Genomic DNA, 10,473 nt, shown 5'->3' with positions numbered 1-10,473 from the left:
CCCCCATCACCACCAGAATGTAATCATTTGTTCCATGTGCCAGAATCAACATTTCCTGAAAATTTCATCAAAATCTGTACATAACTTTTTGAGTTATCTTGCAAACTAATCAAGAAACCAACAAACAAACAAACAAACCCCAATGAAAACATAACCGTAACAAGATATTGTTATAAGCTATGGGTGTATCAAATTGGAGGCTAATTGGAGTCTTGTTGAATTTTTTATGAATTTTCGAAAAGTGCTCAATGATGAGAGATAGGAAAATTTGAGATTTTGTGACCTTAAACTGTGGCCTACTTGGCTCAAAATTTAATGGGTTTGTCCCAGGGCCTAGGCCTATCTGTGGGTACAATTTGGTAAAGATGGTTGGAATAGTTTTCCGGTAAAGTTGCTAACAAACAAGCAAACAAACGCACAAACAAACACACAAAGCAAAGTGATCACAATACCTCCTAGCAGAGGTAACAAAAAGTAAGATTTTAACGATAAACCAAAATTGAGGCTAACAGAAAATCTCTAACGTGTGTGTAAAACCTCACACATGTTTTTCAACCTTGGGGTCGGGACGCCATGTGGGGTCACCTGGAATTCAAATGGGGTCGCCTGAAATTTCTAGTAATTGATTTAAAAAAAAAAAAAAAATTCTCACTTTGTGCAGTAATCTACACCTGGCTTTTCTGCCTCTGTCCATAATAATATACATTATATAGACTAAATGTCATCTAAAATTAATGTTTATTTGCAACATAGTACAGAAAACTATTACGTGATCAAAAACAAATTAATTTTAGCAAAAAAAATGTGTACGTTTTGAATGTCTGGAGTCGCCAGAAATTTGTGGTGTTAAAATGGGGTCATGAACCAAAAAAGGTTGGGAACCACTGGTCTAACACAAAACTAGTGCCTCAACATGTTTAACAGCATTCTTCAATGTCCAAACATAAAACATAGAGGCACATGAGCAGAGCTGGAGCTGAGCAGCTTGCTGGGGAAGTCTGGTCTGCTGGCTTCTTATTGTGCAGGTGGTTCCCTCTGATTGGTGGACTCTTCTTCTGTGCAGGTGAATGGAATCCGCTATCACTGATGGTTGCAATCTGAGGGCTGCAGTGCAGACTCACCTAACACAACACTCACACACTCTAAGGGAGAGGCAAAGTTCCCCAGAATACAGCGACGACCATAACGTTATTATTATTATTATTATTATTATTATTATTATTATTATTATTATTATTATTATTATTATTATTATTATCTCTGCCAAGGGGGTTTTGTTTTCATCGGGGTTTGTCTGTTTGTTAGCAAGATAATTCAAAAAGTTATGGGTGGATTTGAGTGAAATTTTCAGGATATGTTGACACTGGCACAAGGAACGACTGATTACATTTTGGTGGCAATCGGGGGGTGGGGTGGGGGGGTGTTTGTCTGTTAGCAAGATAACTCAAAAAGTTATGGAAGGATTTTGATGAAATTTTCAGGAAATGTTGATACTGGCACAAGGAACAAATGGTTATATTTTGATAATGATTGGGATGATCTGCCCTGGAGTGCTTTTCTAGTTATTATTATTATTATTATTATTATTATTATCATCATTATTATTATTATTACTATTATTACTATTATTACTTTTATTACATACTTATATTACTTATTACTTATATATCACTACGACTATTACTGTTATCACTTTATTATAACTTTTCGTAGAATAGAATAGAATAGAATAGGCTTTATTGTCATTACACCTATATGGCTATTATTATTATTTATTATTACTACTACTACTTTTCTTCTAGCAATTGCCTGTTCTTTTTTTGCTTCTATTTTTTATAGTTATTGTTTTGCTATTTTCTTGTGGTATTTCTTGTGTGTATATTCAGTGTTGTGCTGTTAATGCAACTTCAAATTCCTGAGGGCTCTGCTCAAAGGATCCGTAAAGTTTTATTTAATCTAGTCTAATCTAATCTAATCTAATCTAATCTAATCTAATCTAGTTTAATCTAATCTAAACTAAACTAAGATCAAATAAGTATTCAGTACTCTGAAGCCAAACACAGGTTAAAGGAAACATTTCTAACACTGACTATTAATATTTTACTCAGTTTTAGTTTCAGTCAGACCATAAAAATGTTATTACCCATCAATAGTTGTCAATTAAATTCTGGTCAGAGCAAAATTACTAATTCATACAAATGATGATTTTTAGACATACCAGGTTTTAAAATCACACCAGTGAGAATTCAATGAGAAGACACAAGATCTTAAAGAGAAATATGATTCAGATTTATTTAAGACATTTGGGTGGTACACAATGACTTCCAATAAATCTGGTTGTCCCAGTCAGCCTTATCCATTTTGTATATACAGGTTGAAAAATGGAGATGAAGCGAGATCTAAACACCATTTGTAAACCCAAGATGATCCAGAAACTCGAGTAAAAAGAGACACGTGGCTGCTTTTGAGGATGTCTTTACACACGACAGAAGAGACGAAGATCTACGACCTTACGTGGACATACATCAGGTTTAACTACGGAGGTTCAAGGTCAAATCCATGAATCTCCACATCTAGGCGTCCTTCTGTGCAGATGTTAAAGGTATCGTTCAGTGTGCAGCGGTTGCCTTATATGGATTTTCTGTCATGACACTACAAGTCTGCTCTTGTCGACTTGACAGCACATCCAGCAACCAAAAGACAGCCAGGCTGACTGATGAAAGAGAGGACTGACTCAATTCTCTGCTGCTCTTTGCTGTTGTACTGATCTTTCTGCTTCTGCTTGTATTTGATGTAATATCTGACTCTCTCAGGGTGTGCAATGCCAAGGAGGAAGTGGGAAACACAGGGTTTGGTGTGGCGTTACAGGGGCTTATATGAGAGGTTTGGGCAGGGGAAGGAAACCAAGGCAAGAAGGAGAACGGGGAGTGAGGAGACGGCTCTTCTTAAAAGCGTCGGCCCATGGAGGTGGTGCTCATGCTGGATCTTGAGATACTGCTGCTCATACTTCCGCCCATACCTCCGGCACTGTAACCACCAGCTGACATGGACATGCCACTGCCGAAGCCAGCACCTCCTCCGAAGCCAGCACCTCCTCCGTAGCCGAAGCCCATGCCGCTGCCGCTACCACCGCCAACTGAGGACGATAAGAAATTTCACATGAGACAACAGTTTGAATTCTGTAATTTTTTTTAGAGCAATGAAGTTTAGCTACGAGTTATAGTTAAGATTCTGAGAGACGGTTGGAAGAGAATATGCTACAGTTCATTTAAGACAAAATCTACACTACATCAGTTCAAGGCTTGAACTTAAGCCTAACGTTGAACCTGTTCACTGATGGCTTGTCCACAGCTAACACATGATGACTGATTATATTTGTATGAATATTTTGACTGTAGTTTGTAAGTGATCTGATGTAGCGGTTCTGATACATACCACCTCCTCCGCTAGAAGAAGTCTGTACGGTGATGGTTGCACTTCCGCCACCACTGGCAATTCTGCAGATGGATACAAGAAGAGTGGATCTAGCAACTGCTGTTTCATGCACTTTGTGTTCAAACGTACCGAGTCTCATCCATTCTTTATAACTTACCTCATCTCCTCTCCCTCCAGGAGCTTCCTGTAGGTGGCGATCTCAATGTCCAGAGCCAATTTGACGTTCATGAGCTCCTGATACTCACGGACCTGGCGGGCCATGTCCTGCTTGGCTCTCTGCATGGCTTCCTCTAGTTCAACGATGCGGGCCCTGGCGTCTTTTACTGCCAGCTCACCGCGCTCCTCAGCCTCAGCAATCTGGGCTTCCAGGTTTGCACGCTGGGTGGTTGGAAACGGGGACACAAGAACATATGGGTGACTGCAATTCTATGTGCTGTGATACTAACTGTAGATCAGTAATTAACTAATAGGTGATATGGTAGGATTCATAGCAAACAGTGGTTAGTTTGAGTTTAAAACCCCAGATCACTAAACACAAATTGTGCCCCCCCCCCCCCCCCATCAGTGTTTTATTCTCACAAATGGTGCCATGTTTTTACTTCTTAGGCAGTTTTACTATATTATAATTTGTTCAGATCATACATCATATACAAAAGCTTAAGATGTGATAGTTGCCAGACAAGTCAACTACCTCACCACTACCACATAAGTCTTCTACATTGTCAACTTCTGCGGCTGATGTTAAACTTACCTGTGCCTTGATTGCTTCAATCTCATTCTGGAGGCGGGCAATCATGCGGTTGAGCTCAGAAATCTCGGACTTGCTGGCGCGGAGGTCCTGGTCGGTCTGACCAGCAGATACCTGCATCTCAGTAACCTGGAGGATTAATAACAGGAGGCTGGTTGTGACGTTCTTGTTAAAATCAGGAATTGTTACTAATTCCATCAAGCTATCTCTACTCTTGGATTTCAGCTCTTTCATGTTTGTTCATGTTTTCTGCTCACCTTCTGGGTGTACCAGGATTCAGCCTCTTTCTTGGTCCTGCCTGCAATTTCCTCATATTGACTTCTGACTTCAGCCACAATGGCATCCATGTCCAAGTCACGGGTGTTGTCCACCTGGATAATGACTGAGGTGTCCTTGATCTGGCCCTGGAGTTCATTCAGCTCCTGAAAATCAGATATATATGTTGTTGTTTTTTTAAATACAGAAGGTTTTTAAGTTTGTGGTGTATGAAGAGGACAGCAGCAGGTGGACATATGAAGACTAAGGTGAGATTCTTTTTCTCCTACCGCCTCATAGACAGCTCTGAGGAAGTTGATCTCATCCTGAAGGGCGTCAGCCTTGGCCTCAAGCTCAATCTTGTTCATGAAGGCGCCGTCCACATCCTGTCAGTAAAGGAAATAATAGGGCATTGCAGTAATACAGTAAGTAATGGGTTTACTTAATGATCGAGCCTCTCCAGGACTTACTGACCTTCTTGAGGAGCACAAACTCATTCTCTACTCCAGCACGCTTGTTGATTTCATCTTCATATCTTAAAAAGGAAGCCGACATAAAAATGAGCAGACGGTAAGCTCTGCAAAGCTGGCATGCATCCACATAACATGAGCTCCGTAATGTTTCAGCCTGAGTTTGTGATTTAAACTTACTTGACCTTGAAGTCCTCCACTGAACCCTGCATGTTCTTCAGCTCTGCCTCCAGCTTGACCTTCTCATTGCCGAGTCCGTCCAACTGTCTGCGCAGGTTGTTGATGTAGGCCTCGAACATGCCGTCGATGTTGGAACGGGTGGTGGTCTGTTCCTGGAGCAGTTTCCACTTGGTCTCCAGCATAGTGTTCTGCTGCTCAAGGAAGCGGACCTGACGTTCAAATGAAAAAAGAAACATGAGCATTGAACCTGGTAAGTGAAGTGAAAATATCAGATCCACTGTCTAACACTGGAGCACAACATTTTAGCAACTATTAAAAGTGAAATATCAAATACATGTGAAAGATACTGTATGTACCCTTGTACTACTTCATGATTAGGTTTGTTCATTGCAGGGATGTTATTGAGTGCGACTTCCTTCACATTTATTGGCAGCTGATGTATTAAAACACTCCTTAGGCTAAACGTGCTCTGGACACTCTCTGGACATCTCACTGCCCAGTTAGGTTGAGTTCTACTTCACTGGATAAGACAATCTGATGTGATTTTGTCTACATGAGTGAAGTGCACTTTTCTAGGAGGTTAAAATACATTGGAGGCACAAACACACAGATTAAATATGTGCTATTATCCAGGGTGTGTGTCTATTAAGACGATATTTTAAGTGATTTGTTCTGTGGTGTTGCCACACCTCCGAATACTTTCACTGAGGGAACACGCCTGCCACTAATAATTACACTTACATGCCTGAAGCTACTAACTGTCGCACAGTTGGTGCCTGAAGATGACTAACACTGAAAATGATTGGCAGCACACTCAATAAAATTTTCACTTGCATTTCTAAATTCTGCATCGAATATAATTAACAGTTATCTGATTAAGCAGGATGGGCTACCAGTAAGCTTTGGTATGTCAGAAACCTATGTGTGTAGCTTGATTTTCAATTATGCACAAGTATAAAGAGTCTTCCATCCACTTTAATTAGGACTTTATCCATTAAAGACATATTAAGTGATCAGTAGAAATAAATGATTGCAAAACCTTTTGAATCAAGTGCCTTGATTATCATTGTTAGATTATATGTCGGAGTAAACATTGCAAACAGTCAGGTTTGTTCAACTTTCTGCTCCACTGCTGAGTCTTTGCTGCCATGGAAACAGGCGATAACCTGATCCGTCATTCACTCATACCCACTGGATACTGGATATGGCTGCTCTAGTGTTTCCTGCCTCTTACTTTACCTGCAACAGTTGTATTTAAAGAAGTGCCATTCGACTTTCAGTTTTAGGTTAGAGCCTTCACACTTTGGATTTTGGAACGAGGCCTGAGACTCCACACTCTAGTTTTAGACACATAATAACTCTGTCCACACTAATGACCAAGTGTTTGTTCTTTACTTTACAGTAGCAGCAATAGTAGCATGTAGGCCTCCAGTATAGTGTAATATTTAATGAGCATGTGTAATCCTAGATAGACAGCCTATTAAAACTGGACCAAAAGAACTTTTACACTCTACTACAATTTTTCACAATTCTAAACGAAACAAACTACATTTAAGTATCTCATATTCTGGAATGAGTTTAGACAACCTATTTAAGACTTTCCAAGGCTACTTACTTTTTCAATGAAGCAGGCGAAGCGGTTGTTCAGGTTCTTGATCTGGTCCTTCTCATCAGTGCGGACTTTGCAGATGATGGGGTCGATGTCAATGGGCATGGGGGTCAGCAGGCTCTGGTTGACTTGGACTGGAGTGATTGGTGGGATGAAAGCTCCAGCACCTCCAGCACCTCCACCCATACCCATACTCAGACCCATACCAAGACCCATACCGAAGGCACTGGCACCTGCACCTGCACCTGCACCTGCACCACCAAAACCTCCACCAAAGCCGTAACCTGAAGATGCACCAAAAGCAGCACCACCAACACCTGAACCAACACCTCCATAGCTGGCCATAGAAATTTGAGGTCTGCTGGTGCCCTGGAGGGACATTGAGGTGAACTTCCTGCTTCCCCCCATTCCTCCACCACCTGATGATCTAACAACGCTTCCACGGCTAAAACTGACTCCACCTGCAGACATCCTGCTGCTGAATGGAATTGCTATAGAAGTAGAACTCATGATTGAAAGATTAAAGAGGAGAGGGGTTGCAGAGAGAGAGAGAGATTTGGCAGAGCAGTGCAGGGCACTAAGAGGAGAGTCAAGTCCCTCTGAGTGTCTTCTCTCAGACTGCGATGGGTTTTTATTTGCCTCCACAGGTGAGGGCGGTCTTAGCAAGCTCCGCCTCCTCTGCACCACCTCTCTCTGTGTACCTGTGGATGGTGCATTCAGGGCAGGTGAGCCTGTCAGGCAGGTAGCGGTGCCACCCCTGTAAGCTGATCTGCACTCAACACACCCAGATGCTGACAGCAGAACCACATCACAGCCCCAGGTCAATGTGCAAGAAAGGCATTTTTATTCAATAACTGGGGGCTAAGTGGCAGGTGTGTACCTGGTGGGGGAGTGGTGTCCTATACTCACTTATGCACAATATTATGCTGCTCCTTTTTTATATAACAAACAACATATGGGCTTTAGCAATACTTCAAAAGGGTTTTCACTAAAAGTATATCATGCATGTATATAATTTGGGGTTTGCATTTGTGTAAAGATTGTTGAGCACATATTTTGTTTTGTCATTTAACTTTTTATTGGTTTTATTGTATTTTCAGTCATTTACAAAAAGGAAAGAAAAAAAAGATAAAAAGGAAAACAAAAAACAAAACAACCCACAACTTAACCCTTTCATGCATTAATTGTGAGAACCTTAGTCAAGATTTTTTTCTTCAGTGTTTTTATTCCTCCTTAGGCATGAAAACACAATGCGATCAAGTTTTTTTTTTTTTTTTTTTTTTCTGTGGAGTTACAAAAATATCCATGCATTTAATTTTTGAAGTAAAGAAACGTGTTTAAAACCCAATATCAGAGAGGGATATGAAAACAATGAAATAAAAACATGTTTAATGCTGCTAATCTGACGTCTTCTCACATTTTAACATATTCTAATGCTATTAATTCCTCACTTCAGCGAGATAATGTGCAAAAAAAAAAACCTTCTAGTCTAACAAATAACAATTGATTTACACTCAAACATGTTAGTGCAGATCAGGTTTATCAAGAACAGCAAAGTTACAGTAATGGTATGAATATCAGGATATAGGTAAGTGTCCACTGTGTTGGCTGATGTGGAACTAAAACAACTAAACCCATTAATATACAAGAGAACAGCTGGAGAAGAACTGTCCACTGGAGTGACTTTTTGCATGAAAGGGTTAAAAAGGCAGCCGCAACCCCCCCCAGCACCCCCACAATTCTTATGCACATATATACATAAACGTACAGCATGTACATAGACACAAACACATACACATACTGTCCATCAGCCCCCCCTCCTGTACCTTCTCTAAGATGTTGCCCTAGTAATATGAGCCATAAATATTTACCATATTTGACTATTTTTATTCGAAACCTTATTCACCCTGCAAATCATATTTTCAAAGGCAGTAGTCTGTCATGAATGTAAGTCAGGGCTCCTCCAGTTATGCAGAAATGTTGAGCACATTTTTTTTTTAAAGTGTTATACTTTTTAAACCACCTTCTTGTTAGTTGTCTCTTTATTCTGATTTTATACTGCAGGGAATGTCTTCATAGACTTACACAGAAGTTGTAATACAGGGATAACAAAAAGTCCTTTGCCAAGTTTTTAAAAAATCATTTAAGTGTTTGAGTGGAATCCAGCAACTAAGAAGTGAAAAATTATTTTTTAAAGCCAACATATTCGAAAGTCATTTTATATGTGCATCTTATAACACACACCAGCACAACAGATAAATGCAATGCTGTATCCATTACTGAGCTCACAGTCCTAGTTCTCCAGCCTAACCCTGGTTCACAGATGGGATAACCTGACCCTTTAACCAAAAAGTAAAAGAAAATGAAAAAAAAAAATGAAAGGGGTGATAAGCTGCATTTAGAGGCCATTCTCAAACTCCAGAAATGCTCAGTTAATCGTGCTGTATGGTCTACTCTGCAGCTTGTGGTTACTGTTCACACTATTTGATGCATTAAAACAATTGGAAATTTGCATCTTAGATTTCTGTTGGAAAAATGCTCTGAGCCAAAAGCACAGCAACAGTTCAAAGCAGCCCTCTTTTCTCATTCTTGTTTTTCTTGACAGAACTGAGACTGTTGATACCTGTTCTGACTCATCTCAACAACTCTGGCATAGGTGTCTTTTGGCAGTGTTCTGCAGTGTCGTACACTCACTATGAGCTGCAGGGCACACAGTGGGGTCACACCCAGAAAGAAATTTAATAATATTTTTTAAAAAAAAAATACCGGTGGGTCAGAGCTCATCTCTATAATTCACTTTTTAAAACTGTATGATCATATGATTTTTTTTTTTTTTTTTAGGTGAAATCATCAAAACATTAATGTGCTTTTAATATGTTGCAGGTGCATCTTCTATTGCAGGTGTGTCAAACTCATTTTAGTTCAGGGGCCACATTAAGCCAAATTTCTTAAGAAAACTGAGTGCAGTTTTAACAATATTATGTCTCAGTTTATCATTTATACATGTAAATTACAACGTACAGATCACACAAATATACAAAACATTTAATAACAGGCAGAATATTGTTAAAATTACACTTCCGACATTTCAAAATGTTCATATTTATTGAGGTTTTTTTGTGTTTTTGTGAAAAGTTAGTTTGTTTTAGTGTAAATATAGTAAAATGACATGAAAATGTTTACATTTACAAAGGGAAAAATTTGGAATTATGAGTATTTATAGGTTATTATGATAGTATTTGACTGATCCGACCCACTGGAGATTAAATTGGTCTTCTTGTGGAACCTGAACTAAAATGATTAATATCTTCAGTGTAATTTTCGTATTTCACAAATTCATCCTAGGGGTCAGACTAGACCCTTTGGCGGGCTGGATTTGGCCCCTGGGCCGCATGTTTGACACCTGTGTTCTATTGGGTTGGTTCACTGTGTTCATGTGGTTTAGATCTGGGTACTTAACTCATTTGAATGACAGATGCTGTTAAATGAGACGAAACCACCAGTGTAACAAGCTTATAGGTGCAAATTTCAGCATTCGCCAGTCAATTTCTGACATAAATCAGGGACTTGAGGAATGGCTGCAAGATCATGAGCTCATAATATGTGCAAAAGGCTGAGGGTTGCCTTTCCATCACTACCATGTTGCTACAGTACTCAGAGTAGACTCCTCTCATTTTTCTGTTTTCTAATGGGTGGCATCCAATTTCAAGCTGCATCACCATCACCTACTATGACTAAGTGTGAAAAAGAGTTCATATACCCTAAACCACAGGTGT

The 10,473-nt window shown here is 39.7% G+C and overlaps 1 protein-coding gene across 1 annotated transcript; it reads right to left on the bottom strand.

Annotated features, from left to right (window-relative positions):
* Positions 1 to 2,267: 2,267 nt before the first annotated feature.
* Positions 2,268 to 7,481, bottom strand: LOC115423044 (keratin, type II cytoskeletal cochleal-like). Its single transcript, XM_030139746.1, has 9 exons — positions 6,704 to 7,481; positions 5,089 to 5,297; positions 4,913 to 4,973; positions 4,729 to 4,824; positions 4,441 to 4,605; positions 4,187 to 4,312; positions 3,593 to 3,813; positions 3,436 to 3,497; positions 2,268 to 3,136 (listed from the first exon to the last, which is right to left on the bottom strand). The coding sequence occupies exons 1-9, from the start codon at positions 7,205 to 7,207 to the stop codon at positions 2,946 to 2,948; spliced, it is 1,635 nt and encodes a 544-aa protein (XP_029995606.1). The 5' UTR covers positions 7,208 to 7,481; the 3' UTR covers positions 2,268 to 2,945.
* Positions 7,482 to 10,473: the final 2,992 nt, after the last annotated feature.

The sequence above is a fragment of the Sphaeramia orbicularis genome, chromosome 7 (genome assembly GCF_902148855.1).
Source record: "Sphaeramia orbicularis chromosome 7, fSphaOr1.1, whole genome shotgun sequence".
Taxonomy (NCBI): Eukaryota; Metazoa; Chordata; class Actinopteri; order Kurtiformes; family Apogonidae; genus Sphaeramia; species Sphaeramia orbicularis.
Note: the sequence above shows the minus strand (reverse complement) of the source record. Positions and strands in the feature narration are given on the sequence as shown.